General features: G+C 37.2%; 1 protein-coding gene across 4 annotated transcripts; it reads right to left on the bottom strand.

Moving 5' to 3' along the window:
* Positions 1–3,380: 3,380 nt before the first annotated feature.
* Positions 3,381–20,555, bottom strand: LOC117430382 (SLAIN motif-containing protein-like). 4 transcript variants are annotated; one of them, XM_059001082.1, is made up of 9 exons: positions 20,408–20,554; positions 16,324–16,964; positions 8,939–9,078; positions 7,872–8,015; positions 7,008–7,148; positions 6,170–6,484; positions 5,768–5,905; positions 5,007–5,331; positions 3,381–4,124 (listed from the first exon to the last, which is right to left on the bottom strand). In XM_059001082.1, exons 2-9 carry the CDS (start codon positions 16,944–16,946, stop codon positions 4,058–4,060), a joined length of 1,893 nt encoding a protein of 630 aa, XP_058857065.1. In that variant the 5' UTR covers positions 16,947–16,964; positions 20,408–20,554; the 3' UTR covers positions 3,381–4,057. The 4 variants fall into 4 exon arrangements, with proteins under 4 accessions (XP_058857065.1, XP_033906262.1, XP_033906261.1 ...); XM_034050371.3 differs by having other exon boundaries at positions 20,412–20,554; XM_034050370.3 differs by having other exon boundaries at positions 20,421–20,553.
* Between the last annotated feature and the right edge of the window lie 1,565 nt (positions 20,556–22,120).

Raw genomic sequence — 22,120 nt, 5'->3', positions numbered from 1 at the left:
ATCAACCAATTACAGTACACTGCTTTTCTCATTTGAAAGTGGTGTCAGCATCAAATTGTCTTCTAGGAATGATATTTATATGGAGGCACTCTTGTGGCAGTTTTTCATTTTGGAAAGCCAAAAGCCAGAGGTGGGGTTAGTGGATTACAGATACATTTGGAAACTTGGTACAGGATTTTTTTATTTCTGCAAGCCTTGCAATGTCCTAACCTGTACATATTCTGAATGTCTCCCTCTGCTGGTATATAACCATGCATTTAACTCTAAGTCAATATGGGGTTGTGGCAGGGCAGAGCCCTGCATGTAAATATGTGGCAGGAGAGATGGTAAATGTATTATTATGATTTTAAAAGGAATGGTGTGTGGAAACGCAATGGTTTTGGTGTTATCATTTTACAGCATGGACGGGTTTAAAATTCCCCATCCAGCTAAACACTTGCATAATGTGGCCATCTCCAAATTAATTAAGTAATTACTAATTTGGAGATGGCCATGTATATAAAAGCGCATCAGTTGCTCACAAAGGGAGAGAGGTGGGTTATTCAGAGAGGAAGAATGTAAACGTAAGAGACAAAAAAAAAAATACAATTGCTACTCGTGCTGGATTTCGACCAGCACAGTATTGGTTTTTGATTGAAGCAGTGTGTCGCATTGGCGACTAACCCACAATATTTGTGGGTCAACTTCCTGGTCTGTGATGTCACCCACTCAGCCATCCTGTCACAGGGGAACATTAAGTCAAACTGAAGGAAGAAGGTCTCAGGATACAATTTCTATAGACTGCATTTTTAATGCTTTTCATTCAATCAGCTCCTTTGATTTGTTCAAGGTGGCATCCAAATTGCTGTTCATCTAACCAATACCTGACCTATTCCAGGAGCTACTTCTGAACCTGCATTGTTGTAGCATTCGCTGAAATGAAGGGTTTTATTTTTTTAATTACTTACAGTATTTGGTTATTTCAATTTGGAGAATTCGACATTAGGCATGGATCCCTGTTTTCCATTCAAACAGATGTTCCTTTGTCGTTACTTATAAAAGACCTTTTTTTTTTTAAATCAGATTCCTTGAAGATAATAATTATCAGTGTCATTTATCACTTTATTTGTGATTTTTATTACACACATTTTCAATTAAAAGTATCTGTTCAGTGTCATTCCTTTTCTATGCAGTTGGTCAGATGAAATCATACAACTCATTCTCAAGCGAGGTGTGCATGATGCAAGTCAACTCAATTTCCAGTGGACATACGTGACATAATGCACACACACATGATAACAAAGTAGTGGGGGTTATTAATTGTCTATTTACAAACATCACTCTTAATTTAAATGTAAAATAATTGTGTAGAAGTGTCATATTTCAGGTGAGTGTAGGACTTTGACCTTGGTCATATTTAATAAATACTGTCTGCAGTATGTCAAATGGAACAAATTACACACTAGTGTTGCAAATTAGATATATCTGTATTCTGAACAATTACCTTGATGTTGCCTTCAAATTCCTATTTTAATTCCAGGCACATCTGCCTTGTTAATAATGTGCTCTTACAGTATTAGCATTGTAGTAGTGTTGAATAAAACCCTCTTGATGACCAATATTTGTTGTTTTTGCATCACAGCAAAAACAACAAATATTGTTTATTTGAATCTCTGTAGAATCCATGTTTACCGTAGGAGCCAACACCCCCAAATCCTATTATGATAGTGTCCCCTCACTCAGAGCCATTTTACAGCCTGCAGCTGCACAAACACATAACACTGGATTACTACTGTTGAGCACTTTACACATCCGGAGTGAGTATTGTATTTTTGTATTTTAAACTTGTACCAGCAGTAGTTATAAAATGGTGATGTATTTCAGCCTGTCTTTACCAGAGAGAAGGGGAATGCTATACTCTTTGCCCCCTGACGTCATGTTACGTAAAGCAAAGTTCTGTCAAACCGTGGCCAAGAAAATGAAACGTGTTACAGAAGGAATGCTTACACTAGCAATGACTTGATTTGTGTTTTCTTTACTAGATAAAAGACCACCACTATTTTGTGTATTTAGGCCTAGGGAACATATTCATTTCATGACTCCAGATGCCTCATCATTTGTTCAGAAGCTACCATATTGGATACTGGATAGGTCCATAAGGTACAAGTGACCCTCTATTAGTGGTAGATATATATAAGGAAACACTGCATTTAAAATTATTACAGTTATAGTTATTCCCATTAGATATCAGGATCTCAGTGTCTCATGACTAGGAAACTATTAACAAACACTGTCCCCAAATTCACAGCTGACATTGACTAAACAAGTCACATGACACTATTAGACAAGTTATTTTGGAACTAGACTCAACGCTTGCAACTGTGGTCGTATGTTATGTTTTTGTAAGATGCTTTGAAGTCCCAACTAGATCTAATCTAAGACAGCGTATAGAAATATACAAAATACATTTCTAATATTTACCATACAATATAAAACTGCATAAAGCTTCCATTAATTTTTCACCGGCATATTTACTCCACGAAACCCATACTTCTGACCTAATACGAATAAAGCTCTCCTATAAAAATGTATATAGTGGCCTCTGCTGGCAGAAATTAAAATGGCCTTCTAAACCTTTTGTCAGAATAAATCTGTGTACTGGTTCCCTTATTGTCATTATTACTGCATATTTTATGTTATGTTAACAGGATTTAAAAAAATAAATAAAAAAATAATGATATTTAGTTTTGTTTTTCAAATACACATTCATAATGTTTAAACCACTACTTCCCAGTACCTTCTCACATCCTGGGCGACAGGTCAGTGTCTTGTCCATGGGCTGGGGGTAAAGAGAAGTGCATGTAATGTGCTCAATGTTGATGTTTGATTACACTCTACAGAGATAAAAAAAAAGCGTTATGTTGATAATTAAGACAATTCAACAAAACAATGGTGATGCAGCCTTCAGAACCCAAAATGCTTAAGTGTAGATCTGTTAACTTGTTCCGATAGCACAACCGTCTGTTTAGAATTCATTGAAAGAATCTTTTGTAGACTTTACAAGAGTTTAAAAAGACCTCATTGTTCAATTCAACCCAGATATGTCACAAAAGCTATGTGCTCCTGTAGTTTGGGTTGCGGTATTTTTTTCTGCTTCTAAAAATAAGCCATTTAAGAGTTTAAAGTATGTTAGAAACATGTATCCACTCATGGTTGTAACTCGTCAGTTTCATGAAAAAGTAGATCACCAAGACCTACATTCACCATATGTACCTGCAAAAATGTAGAGATGCACAGACATCTCTGTATATGCCCAGATTCAAAACCTGTGCAAGCCAAACATTTGGCAGAGTATAATTTGGCTTGAACAATAAAACACAAAAAAGTTTTTTTTTTTTTTTTTTTTTTTATAAAAAAATGTTTTGGGTGACTTTGTGGCTAACAGTAAAGTAGTGCATTGTCATGGCTAGCAAAACATGTATTTGTGATAATAAAATGGTACAGACATTTGTAAGCATAGTTTTATCTCTCCTCTAAAGCACTTCAGACTAAAACTAGATTCAAAGCATCCCACCCCGTCATGAAAATGACACTATTTGATGGCATTTTCATACAGTACGCTGACATTTTTACTTGGAGTAGCAATATGTGACCTCTGCAGTTAAGAGATTTTTTTGATTTGCCCTCAAGAACAATTCTTATATACACCGTAGCAAAAGATGACTAAAAATTTCTGTTCGAGGTTACAAAATGATTTCTGCTTCAGAAAAAAGTTTTCCATAAATCTTCCATAGCTGACATTAAATTCTGTATCTCAACAATCCAGCAGTCTAACAAAACACCATTAAAAAAGTCCACCATCTTTTATGGTTCTGGGGACTGGAAATGTGGAAATGTTACATATACAGATTACTTGAAGTTTAAAAATACCAGCAAGTGTCTCCTGTTAAGCAGGAATGCATATTTTCTCGTGTCTGATACAGAGCTTGTGGCCCAGCCCGCTGGGTTTGTGCTTCAGTAGGAGCTGCTGATGTGTATCTTTGTGTTCAGCGGGGAACGGGGAGAGCTCTTTGGGTTTTCAGTAACATCCATCCTTCCAGGACTCATCTCTGACGGGGCTGCAGGTTTTCGTTAAGCCCAGAGACCTGCCATAAAAAAAAAAAAACTAATCAAATAAGATTGGTAAAAACAAGGTGAAGAGGGGAAGTATATGTTCTCTCATTTTGTTTTCCTAACATTTTCCCCTCCAAGGCACAACAGAAGGCAGAAGTTGGTTACTTGGAACACAGAACACATACTCTATACATTATTGGCTGGTTTCACAGACCTCTTGGACCATCTTCAAGATCAAACCTAATTGGGGTCTATGGAACATTATAACAACTCAACTATCAGGTAAAACGAGAACTAAACACCCAGAACAACATACAAATTTAATCTAAAACTATGAATATATATGAAAGCACTGCCCCCAGTGGATGTCAGTTGTAAATTAAGCCAGATTCGAGCTCAGGGATCCAAAGATGAAAGACAGAGTTACTGGACCAATGTACCCCTCGGTCCCTACAAGAGAATATTTCTGTAATTAACATAAGGCAGGAGCTGGAAACTAATCCAGCTTTCACAGCATTAAATTACTTACACAGTTTATCGAAATGTAATACGTTTGTAATACAGAACCTATAATTTGGATTAAATGTGGATATATGCAAACAAGAAAATAAATCAACACTTTGAGCCAAAAGGAATTAAGACAACCTTTCAAAAGTGAATGACCATGAGTTTGCAGAGCACCAAAAATGAAGGAAACAAAAAATAAGCTACTGTGGTCTTACTTGTGTATGAAAAGCCACATATTTAAAGGAACCTTGGAATTTATTATAGTCAAACACATCCTAAGAATAAGGTCAGACAAGTAACATGGCATAATTTATTTAGCATGAAAGTATAACAGTAGAAAATGAAGAGCGGGAGCATCCTTATTCCAGAGCCAGGGTTGAGAGAGAGTAGTGAAGGCAGTACATTACCTCCTGGATGGCTGGGGCAGCCTTCCCCTGGGTGAGCCTGTGGGACCCCCAAGGGAGGTATGGGTTCGGCCAGGGGTTTGCTTTCCCCCAACTCCAGTGTTCCTGCTGGTGGACGAGACTCCTCCTGTGGAGCCTGAACTGGAGCAGGTGGGTGACTGAACCCTGCAGCTCACCCCAGAAGGGCCCCCTAAGCCTGCTGCTGCTTTCAGAGGCTGCCTGGATGCCCCCATAGAGCCTGCATATCCTACAGCTTTGACAGGTGCACGGACTGACAACGGTGACTGGCTACTAGTAGAGGGGCCACGCAGCTTACTGGAAGGCAAACCTGCAGGACAGTGAAAAAGAAAACTTGTAAAAAGAGTTAAAAAAACAAAAAAAGAAAGAAAGAAAGAAAGAAACTCCCTGATAAAAAGATTCAACTAATTAAACTAGTATGAAATAAGTCAAAGCAAGGAATACATCGCTCAAGTTCAGGCACACATGACAACATTCAAAATACATTTTGTTAAATGTGGATTAGACTTATTTTCTAACACTCCTGTTTCTAAGAATGAATATCACTTTATGCAGACGTCAATTTTTTTAATTAAATTAATAAAGAGCTAGCTCTTGGCTGGGGAAAGGTTTACAGAAAAGCGAGGTGTTTCAAGCACAAAGCAGATGTTCTGTGCCCATCATCAAATAGATGTCTCAAAAGTAATATTGTCAAACTGTTTTCAATCATACTTTACACAATAAAATGAACAGTCAGTAAATCAGACCTGTGGAGGTGTGCTGCAAGCGGGAGATTCGGCTGCCGGGCCCTTGCAGGTTGGACTCCACGCTGCGACTGTTCCTCACTGCTTCCAGGGAGCGCAGGCTGGTGCGGGCCAGGTTGGGCATGCTGCGCCGCATGTCATCTGAGAGAAACACAGGGAACAACACCTTAGACATCTTGACACACCCTGCACCAAACATCTCTGTATTTACACTATAGTCTGCCCTGAAGCTATTCTGTTCCACATGTTTATCCCATCAGGAATTACTGAACTGAAAAGAGTACATAAATGAGAATCCCAACAGGACATTACCAGTTTCACACAACTGTATGTGGTTAAAAAAATAAATAAAATAAAATCTCCAGACCCATGGACTTATAGCCACCCCTTTAAATGTTTTCCTACCTTCATTCTTGGCAGATTTGACCAGCTCGGGGACAGGTCCCTGAAGGGATCTACGTGGGGGTCGGGCATGCGGGGCAGTGGCTCTGCTGTACTCCGCCATGGCACTGGGAGACTGGCAGCGAGGGGAGCTGAGTGGGGAGGGGGAGTAGCGGTAGTTGCTGCGGTAAGACAATGAGTAATCCTCCTCTTCGTCCTCCAGGCTGTAGGTATCGAACTCCTGGTCACTGTAAGTTCCCCTGCGTAGTGAGTGCAATGAGGCACTGGAGCTACGTCGAGACACTGAGGCAGAGCTAGAGGCGTAGTCTTGACGCAGGCCTGTTCACAAACAAACAAGCTTGTTAGGATGGGGAGGGGTAAATCTGAAGATTGCAGTTAATTTTTTCACATTTACTCAAACTAAAAATACTAAGTTTGAAAATGTATGTTTTATACAAGATGTCGACATTGGTTAAATGCATTAAAACTAAATAAATCTGATCTGTAATTAATCATTCAGTTTATATTAATTGAATTAAATGATCAAAATAAGTGGCTATTTGGTCAATACATTTACATACCTTTACAACTGATCGATATATAGTATTTGAACATGTATATAATTTTAGTATGTAAAATTGTCAGTTGTGTTATATTTAAATTAGCATATATTCAAGTCTTAAAACTCAAAGCCTCATCCATTATTATTTGTGGGGTAAATCTAAGTCAAATTAAGTTTTACTATTCTTATAGAACTCACTGAATATTAGAAGTAACTTATAGGCCTCTTTTTATCCCTGGTCTTGTAATCTTTAAAAAAAAATAAAAATAAATAAATAAATAAATAAATAAATAAACTTGCTTTCTTCTTGTAAGCGAGCCATAATCTGTACGTCAGTGAGGTCTTGCAGTTTGTATCCCATTGAGATGGAGTCATCAGAGGTGCTCTGCTCGCTGTCAACAGAGGACTGGGAACTCAGGGCAGAGTGCATGCTCATGTAGCCTTAAATTTACAAGGACAAAGAATTATATTAATTCATACAAAAATAATAAATCTGCTCTAAAGTATGGTAGAGCAGTAGCTCTAACCTTATTAACCCACCCTACCCTGCACTGGGATTAAAAAAGGTTTCTAGCTAGTTCCCTTACCTACTGTTGTCTGACATGAAAAAAAAGGCTTCTTAAGTTTTGAGAGCAGATCAGCAGCATGCAAAGCATACTCAGTAATACAGTTTTCATGCAAGAGGTTATTTTAATCATCAGATACCAACAACCATGACTATTTGTTCTTGAAGCTTTGTCCCCAAAATACATTCATATTCCATTGAAAAACAAATGTCTGTACTAATATAGGGGAGCAAATCTACTGTATTAGCTTAACCAAGCAAGTACCAGAACTCATGACAATTTAAAAAAAAAAAAATATATATATATATATATATATATATATATACCCATGTTTTCTTACACAAACACCTGTTTAAGAGGGTAATTTGTCATGTATTTATTTATGGAAATGGGAGATGAGGGACATATTCTACTTTAGGTGTATTTATATACAGTCACTTTAAATTTGGTAGTCCATGTTTACATGCAACCCAGCATGCACTGTAGAAAAACAATGCCACATTAACTTGTAGAGGCCAAGCAGTGTATCCCAGTGTGACTCCGCCAGGCCAAATCAAGGGTGTCATTTTTTTTGTATTTTGTTAATGCCATGCCATACCTGAGCTGCCACAGGTTAGTAGTGATTTGTTAGTCGATTTGAGATACCCAGGAGAGTTTAAGGCATTGCTAGCACAGCCCACTTCTGAGGTGGAGCTAGAAGCACACTGAGATGGGCTGCTGTAAATGTTCTTCCATCGGGTCGCTAGAAAAAGGAACAAGCAGAAAAATGCATGCATGGTTAATAGAACTCACCAAACCTTCAATTCATACTCTAAGTAAAACCAAAACAAACAAGTGGAATGCAAGTTTCAACTAATGGAAAGTATCCAATATAAGGAGACAACATTTCTACAGTAAAATAGAAAACAAATTAAAAAAATAAAAATCACTTGTCAAGTTTGCTACAGTGATAACTAAAACAATAGTTTTTTTAGATGTTTTGTTTTAGATTTGCCTTTACAATATGCAAAGAGAAACTGCTTTACATAGGTATCTGAAATACATTTGGATAGGTTGTACAGTGAGTAAAGCACATGCTATTTGTTTAAAGTCACATGACTTTACACTAGCCCATGTTAACTTTAAACTGCAAGACTAAAGTGCTATAATTTTAAAAATGTAAAGTTTATGTACTGTAAAAAAAAAAAAAAAAATTGAATTACTGTGCATAAAGGTATAAAGCAAAGTATTTCTGTTATCAATGAAACAGTTTGATCACACAATTAGAACACAAAGCAAATTTATCACAGTCCAGCTGAAAGCTATTTGTAAAGGTATCTGAACAATGTATCATGACATAACACGATCAGCCAACAGACTTTCTTTCCAAATTAAATCATACTACACAAAGCCGACAGCAGGATTCGGTCACGTGAGAAAACATTTGACCTACAAAGGATATTTTCCCTAAGAAAGCTTATTTGATTGAGTCTACAAAGAGACTCCACATAAACTAAAGAGTCAGCATTACAATTTAACCCATTGCTTCCCTTTGAATTTTAAAGTTTTCAACTTCTGACAGTTTACAAATTGACTTGCCTATTATTAATTGTTTTAACATCCCCACCACCACCCAACCCCTCTAGATAGCTTTTCTCCCAATTGTTAGGAGGTGTAATAACACACTCTGATCAAGGCGACCCATGAGGGTGCGGCAAGCTGCTTCAGTCTCTTGGCTGGGGTGGTCCAGGACCTGACGGCACCACTTCAGAGGGCTCTCGGGTCTCTGTTCTGCTAAAAGCTTCTTCATGGGAGACACATACAACCTGCAAACACATAGAAAATATTTTAACACGCTGGGAATAAGTGAAAGGTTGTAAACTCTTTGGTATTCAGCAACAAGTTTTTTTTATAGGAAGACTGGAGGCTGCAGAACAAACGGGAAGAACACTTCTAAAAAATGCTGGGTATTAGACTGAGGTAGGCGCGACACAGATCTAATGCACTTTTATTTGTAATTTATAGACAGTGTCTTGTGTTCATTTTTCTTCTTTTTTTTTAAGCAATAGGTCTAATTCGTAATTGTGTGTGACTGTGTAAAACGATAGGTTCATAGTTAGTATCTATTAATTGGTCTTACAATAAACACAAAGACAAGTGGTCTTTCTCTTGGACAGGCTCAATGGAGAAACAAACATCTAGCAGAATACAGAGATAGAGACACACAAGTGTAGTGTAGAGTGTTAAGTCCCTTGCCAGCTGTTTACTTCAACAAGAGCTCTAGAAATAAGTGAATACAATCTATGTAACTGGTTTAACAAGCAGCCCGAGGTAAAAACTATGCATACAGGGAGCAATCAAAACACATTATGCTCTTGATGAGAACAAACAATTAATTTGTTAGACAGGAGAGGATTTGGTAAGCCCACTGAGCATCAAGGCTGAGTCTGTACTGCCTCAGTCTTACTCATAGGATAGGATAACTGTGCTGGTCCACATATGAGAAGTACAACAAAGTCTTCTAACACATTACCCTGTAGTTACTAATCTAGGAGATGTTTTTAAAAAAGTCATTAACACTCGAACCACCAGACGTACCTATATACCTAGAACTACCGGAGCTGTCATTTTGACAGCTATATTAAAATGCGTATAAAACTATTGTATCGTCGCACACAACGAAACTGTTCTGTGGTGGTGTTTGTTTTCTTGCAGGATTATGTTTGTTTTTGCAGCCTGCTTGGTACACTGAGGGACACCTGTTACAACATGAGACTTGGGGTGGTGTTGGAAAGGGAGTTATGATTGGTTGCATTGTTTAAAAATGTTGCAAGTTTATGTAAATGCTGGGCTATAAAATGTGGTGGTTTTAGCAGCTCAGAGCCAACTTTTAGGATGCAGTGGGAGCTTATGACATTGTGGAGCAGTAGAGAATTACAGTGCCCGAGATTTGTTTGTTTGTTTTTTTGTTTACCCGTCTTATTTTGTGCCTGCTGAGTTAGATTCATTTTCACTAGACAATAAGTATTTTTACAGTTGTTGATAAATCATGTCTGAAAAGGACTCCTGTAGCTATTTAAAATAAAAGCGAAGCTTTCAAGTTCGATCATGTGATCGATCTAACGTGCACTATGACTGTTTTTACTACGACGGTCAAAATGACAGCTCCGGTAGTTCTAGTGTTAAAAAATAATTAATCATTTAACCTAGATGAAGGTCACAAAATATAGCCTACAAATCGGTCTTCAAATGAAAATAAGAAATTGTTGGTTTATATTAACCATTTTTAATATACAGTACCCTCTTCAAAGTCTTTGATAGCCACGGAATTTCAGCTTTGAAGGGACACATGAACATACAAGTCCTATCCATCAATTAATGTTAGCACACACAAGAATCACAGCGTGATATTGCGGTTCAGAGAACACAATATTAGTTACTAATATGTTTGCCATGACAGATATGATCTTATACGATTGCCTATGAAGTTTGTATTGATTCAACTTCAAGGATTTCTATTTGACTGACAGCAGTACTCCTCTTTTGTCTGAGTAAATGGATCTGTAATAGAAAGACCACCTATTAATAAATTTAAAGCGCAATCATTTACACCTTATGACTTTCGAAAAGAAGCCATCTGCCATTATAAACATTGGACAATCAGAATCAACCTTAAATCTGACTGCTCTGCAAAGACTGTTTCAGAGCACTGTAAATGGTTGTGAGCTTTGAGTGGAGAGGTTAATGTTACAGCAAGCACAGGCTTCAAAAAACAATTTTTAAGGCTGCAATATTGTACACAACAGCATATCGCTTATCTTGTTGGGAGAGGATAAACAGTGTGCCATTTTGGCTCGGTGCTAGAGACTAAGTACTCTGCAAAATGAATCACATATACTTACACCACAGTAAATAACGGATTATGCCTTTTAAACTGATTACAATATTCAATGTTGCAATTATGTTTAACTAAATCACTTAATGTAGAAATGCCAGCAATAAATTATTATACAAAACAAGAAAATACTGGTTTTGAGGTTTCAAAATGCAGTTAATCACACATAGAAAACTAAAATATAGTAATCCCTTACTTTTTCTGTATTCTAAACATAACTAAGGAACTGTTATTTTTAATTTCCTGCAGGTGTGTGAACATTTTAAATCAGCAGCAATCTTGGGAGTGAGCCCTTCTCAGTTTGGTTTTTGCTATCACAAAGTCATCCAGTCAAAGTCATTCTTCCAGTAAATTCTTTAAAAAATAAAAATAAAAAAAAATAAAATGTATATATATATATATATATATATATATATATATATATATATATATATATATATATATATATATATATATATATATATAAATGAAATTCAGTGCAAAAAGAAATAAACGTAGCAAACAGGGGACTCCGCACAAGAATATAAGACTGCTTCCGAGAAACATTTCAACAATTTCATCTTTGCTAAAGTGCATCAGACTGGGAAACACTCAAGAATTTCTTCACATTTTTCTACTTATGATCGGCCAAGTTGAGCAACAATTGCCCATTCAACTGTAAAGAAATCTATTACAATATAAATATTTTATTCCTGAACTATAAAATATGAATGCACCTTTTCAACAAATTTACCTTTCTACAGAAGAAAACTATAAATGGATGTTTTGACTAACAAAAATAAAGCATTCCCAGAAGCAAAATCTAAAGGGAATGGTATGTATCTAATCAACTGGTTTGTTAACATAAAGTAACATTGATCTGTGAACATCCTGTGATCTGTATCACTGACTTGACCATAGGCTAAAACAAAGCTGCCCCCCAAAAAATTCACAGGACACTCTTGTAATTGAACTTGTACTATTGAAAGAACCATAGAACACTGCATACCAACTTTAAAAACCACCATTTCAAAGAGTGTGGTGTGGAATGTATCATTGAATTAATATGGCCAGAGGTTAAAACAGGGTTGTTGTGAAATGGCTGTTTCACTAATGAGATGCACAGGAGATGGTTATTACAGCGCATAAATGCATGCCATTGTTTTCTGCCATCCCCAGAGTCCCTGCTGACAAGCAGTAGCACATTTTCCTGTCATTAATACATCTACAGTATAGCAAGACCCTCCTGTGATGCAATTATTAACCATTCTAATTAAATACAAAATATACATTTAGTTATTACTATATTTACCATGAAAATGGTCAAAGATACCATTTTTTTTTATTTAGATTTATATCCAAAGCAAGAGATACAGTACTATACTTTTTGCTAACAGGCCTGGGTGCTTTCACGAGTTAGATTCAGGGCAATGGATCACTGGAGCATACATAATTCCATCTAGGCTTCTTCTATATATAGCACAGGGCAATTATATATTTTTTAAAAACCCAGTTGTTTCTAGCATCCAATACCTAATACTGTATAATATACGAACTGTTTATAAAATCAGGATATAAAAAATTGGATGCAAAACAAAGGTTGCATATCAGATGGATAAATGCACCCACCCCCAACTTTGACCCACTTCAAAAGTGAACCTTATTGTACAAAAAAAAAAAATACTGTATTTACTTACCATAAAAAGCCTACGGAACCCCTAAAGGGACATCGTAAAAGAAAATAATCAAAAAAACTACTGATTTGTGAGTTATTATTGGGGCCGACACATTGAAAAAATCTAATGAGGTTACCACAATCTCTTACAACACTAACCCGTGCTCATGAGATACCATCTCGTGCGCACAAGATACTAACCCATGTTCTTTTAGGAGTTCCGTAAAAGACTGCTCGCTACTCAGAGCAAAAAAAAAATAATAAAATGTTTTTTTTTTTATTCTTTATTGCACACTGGGATTATAAGAAAATTGCCGGATTCGTTGGAATCCATCGTTTTAATTGTCTTACTGTTCTCACTTTGCAAATTGCTAAATTACAAAAGGCATCATATTCAAGTATTCATTTCAAACTGCAACCATACAATATAACAATTATGCATTAGCTTTAGAATCGTGCTTATTTTACCAATACAAATCATTCAGGCATGCCCCAGAAAGTGCAGCCTCCGCCTCTGGGATGGTACCGGTTACTTAACAGTAGAGTCATAACTGATATGGACCAAGTCTTAACCTTGGAACTCAGACACAACATCTGAGTTATCAGTTTCGCCTGGCTCGTTCATCAGATTCATGTTCCTGGATCCTTCCTGCCACTGACACTATATTTACAGAGGAGATGTCTGCACAGACATACGTAGCAGTATTCAGAATTCACTATATTCATTCAATAAATACACAAGGATTACACTATGTAACACAATTTTTGTTCCTGGGTAGTAAGTGTTATTTCCTAATTGCTTATGCCTCAAAAGTATAGAAAATGGCTATTATTCCCCACAAACTTTTGTGACCAGGACAGTGATATTTTGAAATTTACCTATTTACAATGAGAAAACGGGCGAATGTGTCTTTTCGTTCACATAAAGTCAGAAAAAAACAACATATGAATCCAAATTAACATGTATTTATACTAAAGTAATACAAAAATGACTACAAAAGATTTAGAAGTGAGTAGTTTTTCGAGATTTACGATTATACTGTAAATCACTTTCACGAATCAGCCCCCAAATGTAGTCTCCCATCATGTTCTCGTTATACTGTCCTTCATTGACAACTCATCCAGGAGCCTCAAAGCCGTGCTGCTCCATAATGGTAACAAGTACCCGTCTCTTCCCCTGGCTCACTTGGTGCACCTCAAAGAGGATTACAACAGCATCAAGACCTTGCTGGACGCCTTGAAGTATGACGAGTACGGCTGGGACCCCCGGAAGGTGCTGATGCCACCACTGCACATCAAATTGGGCCTTATGAAACAATTTGTCAGAGCTCTAGATAAGGAGTTGGCAGCCTTCAAGTACCTTCAAGACTTCTTCCCTAAGCTGTCTGAGGCAAAGGTCAAAGCCGATGTCTTCGTCGGACCACAGATAAAGAAGATCCTGGAGTGCAATGAATTCCCCAAGAAGCTCACTAGTAAGGAGAAAGCGGCTTGGAACAGCTTTGTCGCAGTGGTTCAGGGCTTCCTGGGCAATCACAAGGCCGAAAACTATGTGGAGCTGGTTGAGACTCTGGTGAAGAACTACGGCACAATGGGCTGTAGGATGTCCCTCAAAGTCCATATCCTTGATGCTCATCTTGATAAATTCAAGGAGAACATGGGAGCGTACTCGGAGGAGCAAGGCGAGCGCTTCCACCAGGATATACTGGACTTTGAACGCCGCTACCAAGGACAGTATAACGAGAACATGATGGGAGACTACATTTGGGGGCTGATTCGTGAAAGTGATTTAAAGTATAATCGTAAATCTCGAAAAACTACTCACTTCTAAATCTTTTGTAGTCATTTTTGTATTACTTTAGTATAAATACATGTTAATTTGGATTCATATGTTGCTTTTTTCTGACTTTATGTGAACGAAAAGACACAAATTCGCCCGTTTTCTCATTGGAAATAGGTAAATTTCAAAATATCACTGTCCTGGTCACAAAAGCAAAGTTTGTGGGGAATAATAGCCATTTTCTATACTTTTGAGGCATAAGCAATTAGGAAATAACACTTACTACCCAGGAACCAAAAAAAAATAAAAAATGTGTTACATGGTGTTATCAATGTGGGGTAAACTTTTGATTTCTGACTAATTAAATGTGTCAGGGTGCCCAGGACAAGTGGATTTTCTTCCCCTGATATTCCAAATAATATAAAGGATAAACTCAAACACAATGCTTACTTTGGGTCAAAACATTATTACTGTGTAGAAAAAGTTAAGCAGGCAGAAGTCAGGTCATTGTTATTTACTTTCCCTTTAGAAGGTACAGTTAAGCAAATATTATCTTTACAAAACAGAAACAATCACAACCAGGCACTGATTACTTTACCTTTCCAGAGTTAAGCTTACACACGTCACCAGTACAGGTTTTTGTTTTATTATGAATGTAAAAAAGCGCTCTGTGCATTGAATGATTCAGGGTTAGTTATCTTCGGTTCAGATGATGAAAACGTAGAACGTTTCAGCTGTTTTGATCAGATGATACAGACTCTGCAGTCTGATTGATTACGCTTTCCTGTTGTGCTACAATCCATATTTTGGATTTTGTTTTTTAGACACTGCAAGAGCTTGTAAGGCACAGTTTTTTGTATTGGACATTTGAATGCTATCGTACTACTTTGGATGGTAATTTATTATTTCATGTTGTATTTTCACATTGGACACTGCAATTTCTTACTTGCAGAAATTATGTAAAGCCCTTGGTGGACCAAAAATGTCACATGGTTATATATTTTTTAAAAGTAGCGACTTATTTTAGCGTTTTTCACCTACAAATGTGGTTTTTCATGATGTGCTTTTGTACTAGATACTGCAGCTTTAAAGTGTAATGTTTGTTTTGTGAAAAGACTTGAAATGACAAAACAGTGTACACACTGCAGCAGCTTGAATTTCATTTTGTGTTTTTTTTTTTTTTTTTAATTTGCAGGTGTTATCCCCATTTAAGAATCCTTTGTTAAGAGTCTATGCATTTTTATTGTTTTTGAATAATAAAGAGTACTCAATGCAGAATTACTGTAAATTTCCACCAGTCCGATTTTTGATTAAGAAGTTGGTTGCTGATTGCACCTCTACCCGAATTAGCACCACAAGCTTGTACAGTACAATTCAGCTAGCCAGCATGCCACAGTGACTGTATGCTTTCCATGCTACCTTTATTATGCAGGTCTACAGTACTCTGAAATACAAACCAAATCAGTGCTGAATGCTATTAATATCAGTCTGATTCACTATCAAGTAGAGACGATACTGTCCTTTAGCCCACAGTAGTCCAGAAATGATAGGCAATACAAAGTATATTTTAGAATTGCAATGCAACCTGTTAAAGGTGAAGAGCCACTGCATTTAACAAGAGTGGCCTCAAATATAGTTCATGATTTGCCAGCTTCAGAAAGTAACCCTGTTTGTTGGTCTGTGTAGCAGCCTTTGCCATCTCAAAAGGAAGAGCAACTGGGTCTTCATATTGTGAAAATACATACCAACTATCTTCTTCATCCTCATCACCATCCTCCAGGTTCAAAACTTCCACCTCATCCAGAGCGGACTGGTCCAGTTTCTCCTCAGCACCAGGATCTCCTTCACAGTTTGTCAAATCTGTTGTGGACGAATCCTTGTCATAGGACACCTCGCTGTTACTCCTTGGCAGGTTCAAATAGTTGTTGACATTGTCACATTGGTCCACCTCCAATCCATTGACATGCTCTAGGTTGGTCAACTTATCTACACTGCTATTGCTGTCATGAAGGTGCACATCCAAGTTTGTGACGATATTGCTTAAGTTAATATTCCCATCAGGCCGTAATGGGACAGTTTTGTTTGCAACCCCCTCAGTTAATGTGACGTCCCCCATGGTCCTGTCATTTATGTTGCCTGCCGCTGTAAGGTTGCTGTTAGCCCCCATGCTCTTCCCTCCCCGGTTCCTGAGCTGCTGGTTCTGGATCTCCAACCTCCTCACCAGGTCCTGCAGCTTGCGGACCTCCTCCAGTTCTGGCACAGACTGATTCTGGTCAGCCTCAAACCCAGGACCCGGTCCACCTCCCAGCTCAGTCGCAGCACTGTGACCTAGTGGCTGTATCTCAGTGGCATTCTCGGGAACCACCATCTTTACTCACCACCGAGACTGTGGAGACAAGAGGGAAATGATACCATAGTGAGATGCAAAAGAGAGACGATAATGAAGAACACTTACGGTAAACTCATCTTTAAAATAATAATAATAATAATAATAATAATAATAATAATAATAATAATAATAATAATAATAATTTTAAACTGCTAGTATCTAAAATAAATGTAATTGCTCTCTGTAATTCCAGAGCTGTATACAAATACATATTTTTGAGTAACCATGTTAAGTGGTTAAAGGATCTTAAAAATGCAGTTTTCGCACACTTTTTGCAAAATGTAATGACTTCCATATTTTTACACCACACACCCCCAGAGACACTGAATCTCATGCTGTCCTGATGCATTTTCAGCAGGTATATTGCCTTTATTGAGTGCCTGCCAATTTCTTGCACATTTCTTACTCTCGGTGCCTGACAAGCTGTCTGATTAATTCTGGCATGTAGAGTGAGGGAGACTTAACAGATTGTGTGTTAGATCAGCTCATCCAGTGTTAACTGACTGTATATAGTGAAACAAATTGTCATCCAACTTCAATACAAACAAATTCAGACGTAAAACTGAAATGCTTTCATTAGCAATAGTCAAATATAGTTAAATAAAAAAATAAACAAGTTCCCTGTAGAGTAGTGAATTATTCTTTTAGCCAGTTTTCTCTGCACTAGAGTAACACCTGCCGAGGGATGGAGGGCATAAACATCAGCAGGTTCCCTCCACATTTTTCTGACCAAGCACCTTTGAATTAGGTTTACTACTGGGAGATAAAAGTTCAATTTCCTTCAAGCACAAATGTGCTCCAATGCAGATTCTAAATACCAATTAAAGCTCTTTCAGGACTAAGATTTTCAAACCCAGTTTACACTAGCCACTTTTAAGGCGACTCTGAGACGGCTTAGGTATTTTCTATGTAGCGTAAACGCAGCCGTCCTAAAAGAGGCCTGCTCCAGAGGGCTCTGCGACGGCTTTGGTCTATTTTTTGCTGTACTGTGAATGTTTTGGGTAGAGGAAATGTCTTGAAAGGGGTGGTCGAAATGACATCATCGGATATGCACTACGGTTAAGGGGTTATGCACGTGCATAGTGGGCCAAAGCTGGCACAGGTCTGCGCAAGTGTAAACAGGTGGCTCAAATTATAAGAATATTCTTATCTTATCGGCTCGGAGCCAGTTCAGGTCTAAGTTGTAAGTGTAACAGTGCAGAGGTAAAGTGCACTGCTACATCACTGCTCTAACTATTGCTTGAGCAGACTGATCCATTAATCAATAGTGGGACTACAGATTAATCACCACTGCTATAACAAGCTGCACCATCTGGATTCATGACACTCCAGAGGATCTGATCAGGCTTGAAATAAATGACATAAGTTAGGTACAGATTTCATAACCAAAGGGCATTACATTTAGCATACAAGTAGGCAACTATACTGAGCATCAAAAGTAACGTATCACTTATATTTGAGCATCAAAAGAAAGTTATCACTTATATTTGGATAAAATTCACTAGATGTGATCGAAAAATGACAAACTTTTTATTGTGCTGATTAACAATTGACATCACAAAGGTGTAGGTGTTGTGGCTCTAGGTCTCCCAGTTTGTGGCCTGTCATTGACAGAGTGTGTCTGGTTATACCATCTCGCCAGGTTTGTAATTGCTGGCTGTGAGCACCCAAGACGGCGAGCCACAGTACGCTGCCCTAGTCCAGCCTCCAAAATGCGATTGCACGAAGGCGCTGCTCTCTTGACAGACGTGGCATATTTTTTTTTCTGTGATTTTCTTTATTGCTTTTATTCAAGCTTGCAATTCAACAGCTGAAATCACTCCATATCCAGTGTCCAATCAACTGTCTCACTAATTAGGTGATTAAGTGCATATGCTTCAATCAGTCACTCAAGCGTGTCATGGTCAAGGATGAATGATCGAGTGATTAAAAAGAAACCAAAAACATTGTGTCAATGTCCATCATTTATATACCTTTTCTTTTAAATAAAAAAAAGGTTATAATAATGATAAGTTTCTTTTGATACCCTGTATACATAGGCAGGTTCAGATGCTCTACCACTTGTGCATGCAGGTTAGAAAGACTTCCTCCTAAATGATTTGCAAAACAAATCTGTTTGAAACAAGCTGCAAATTTTCCCCATAGTTGGTTAGCAGCATTACCTAACCAAGCTCGTGATTCACTGTCTCTAATTTCAAAAGACATCCATAAATCTTTAGCCCCCGAAGTGCTACTTTAAATTGAAAAGTCTGCATTTCCCATAACAGCTTGGAATGAAAAAAAAACATGTTCAAAACACCTTCCAATATAAAAAAGAAGGAAAAAAAAGACAGTATTCAATGGATGGAACTTGCGGTCCCCATGTGCTATAGCCTACTGAGTTACACTATATGTATATATATATATACACACACACACACACACACACACACACACACACACACTCAATTAGATAAAATCAGGTTTATAATAATAATAATAATTAAAACACACCAAGGTCAGAGAGGCTGTAATATATTCTTAAGAGCGATTGACATGGGCTGTCAGTTGCTGCTTGGTACCCTAAGTGCAAAGAGTCAGGAGTCGTTTATGGCCAAACTAACATAAGGGTTCGCTTTACACACAATACATTTTATCCAGTCTCGTTCTAAATAAATATTGGATCTTTATACAAATACAATTTTTAAAAAAATTACCCCTTGATAATGATAAGAAAAAAAACAAAAAAAAAACCCAAAAACACATACATAATCTATTGTCTTTTTTTTTTTTTTTTAAATAGTTAAATGTCTTAATACTGTTTGGAGGTTAAAATAAAACAACAATAATAATAATAATAATAATAATAATAATAATCTATCCCTGAAAATCAATGACTAATAACACTTTCAGGCAATAATATTAAAAGCACCATGCATTCTCTAAATCTGCAATTCCTAATGTTTACAATACATATAGCAGTGAAACTGGACACAGGTCATCCGCTGCTTTCCCCACATAAAAACAAACTGAATTTAAACAGCAAAAACCATTGTTTTATAAGGCGCTACACTGTATACAGCATCCACGTTTGTTATGTCACCCCTCACCCACCAACACACAACAGATTATATAGGTTGTTTGCCACTTCCGTTGAGATACTGAATACATATGAATTCAATTTCACGTGTGTACGCTTTCATTCTAAGTATTTCACAGCTCTATTAAGATAATTTAAAAAAAAAAATAATAATATACTGGATTGTAGATGCCCCATGCCATAAACCACAACAAAACGGTCTGGTGTTGTTTCCGTTGAAACAAATTCAATTTGAATAAAAAAAAAAGAAATCCGGAGTTTCCCAAGGTATGCATACACCAGCGATATTATTATTATTTTCTATTTATTAAAAATGTTTTTAAAACACGATTTTTTTTGTTTTAAATATGAAACGTCTAACCCACAAACAATACCGTAATCCCGACGAAGAGTGTCTTTCTTTCACCTCTCTTCTCCTTGTTCAATAGCGCTCGCTCCCTGCTCGAGCACTTTGCGCGGGCACATCAAAGAAAGAGGCGGGACTATCACGAGCGCGTCCGGTATTGTGGGCAGGGTAAAAGGTTCAAAAAACATAAAACCAGCAATGTCGTTGTGTGTACAGTAAATGTCTTTGGCAAACAAGGATAATGTAATCAGTGTATGTGTGAAATATGTATGCAGCAAGCTGTGACCGGTGCAACCAATCTCATTGTAGGTAGCAGCATACGTAAAACGTGCGGGCTGGTTTTCAAGTGCATATGGTGGCAAAGAACTGCTATGCTGATTTATGAAAAATGAACAATAAATTGGTAGTCGATTTGCAGTAAATTTGATGCATGAAATAAACGCACTAATATCTACGCACTAATGAAACTGGGTACATGGATGCATCAAAATGTGACGAGCAAAACTACAAAAATATTTTAGCACTACAAATACGGGTCATAGCTTGAGGGATACCCATCGAGTTTAATGAGTATCTATTTCAAAGCCACAATCAATAAACCAAATTGATTTCCATCTAACTTCAAGACAACTGCGAGAGCTATGCCATAGCATTTCTTAAAAGAACACTCATGTCAATCATAAAAATAAATCATGCACATACTTTTACAGACAAAAAGAGACTGAAGCATTGTTAGGTGTTTGCTTTTCATAATCTCCGTGCACAAAGATTTGGCTGGAATGAGAAAGGGCTATTGCTACTGACAGTAAGCACTTGGCTCAAAGCCAGGTAAAGGGAGATTTGGGTTTAAAAATGCAATACGTCAATACTCTTCCATAGAACAGAACGTGGAACCACTCTAAACGATTGATTGCAAACAGCCAGTTAGCGTGAAATCTTACATACCAATGGACTGACCTCTGTGATGCATGGTTTGCTGAGCTACATAATGCGTGTTTGTGATTCAAGTAGTTTTTGTTTTTCTTCTAAATTGTAACACCCACACGGTAAAAGAGTGTTCCATTGTCTATGGCAGGTAGCCAAAACAGAAGAGCAACTCCTGAACTCAAAATATTAGTGAAAACAATAAAACAGCTGCAATCAGACCCTCAGTTCTACTGTATTATAAAATGTCAAGTGTACAGACAAAACGCACATCCCTACCAGCAGAGGTCACTAAAGTCAAGATTTAGTAACCTAAACCTTTAGTGACAAAGGACTACTGGTAATAAATACTGTATATTTGTTTAGAATCTTAAAGACTTTATAGTTTTAGAATAACAGCTTTCTTTTAAGATTTAATGACGTGCAGGGGCAAAATATATGAGCTTCAAAAATAATCTGGAAAATGTAACCAGGTACAGCAAAAGAATATGAGACTTGCATGTAAGATGTAGGTAAGGAAACAAAGCTAATTACTGAGATCACTAAATTATCCTGTATCTTGAATGCTGGATAGTGCCAATTCAATTTATTGAGTGACTCAAATTACTTTTACCACCATGTCAGAACTCATTTCATGATTATTATTGCCATGTTGCTGGTGTGGGGGCACATGTCTTGGTATTGTGGCATAAATTAGCAATTATTCAAGTAAAAAAAAAAAGTCTTTAAAGCCATTGGCTATTTTTTTAGCAAGCTCCAGAGAATGTACACTAGTGAAAGTAAACACCCATGGAAACAGCTTCT

The sequence above is a fragment of the Acipenser ruthenus genome, chromosome 26, assembly GCF_902713425.1.
Source record: "Acipenser ruthenus chromosome 26, fAciRut3.2 maternal haplotype, whole genome shotgun sequence".
NCBI lineage: Eukaryota > Metazoa > Chordata > Actinopteri > Acipenseriformes > Acipenseridae > Acipenser > Acipenser ruthenus.
Note: the sequence above shows the minus strand (reverse complement) of the source record. Positions and strands in the feature narration are given on the sequence as shown.

Excerpts from the sequence above, each read along its gene's own strand:
- LOC117430382 (XM_059001082.1), bottom strand. The coding sequence starts at position 16,946 with ATGGTGGTTCCCGAGAATGCCACTGAGATACAGCCACTAGGTCACAGT. Across the intron at positions 6,485-7,007 it reads GGCTCGCTTACAAGAAGAAA|GCCTGCGTCAAGACTACGCC; the intron begins GCAAGTTTATTT and ends GTTTGTGAACAG. Across the intron at positions 5,906-6,169 it reads CAAATCTGCCAAGAATGAAG|ATGACATGCGGCGCAGCATG; the intron begins GTAGGAAAACAT and ends TGTTTCTCTCAG.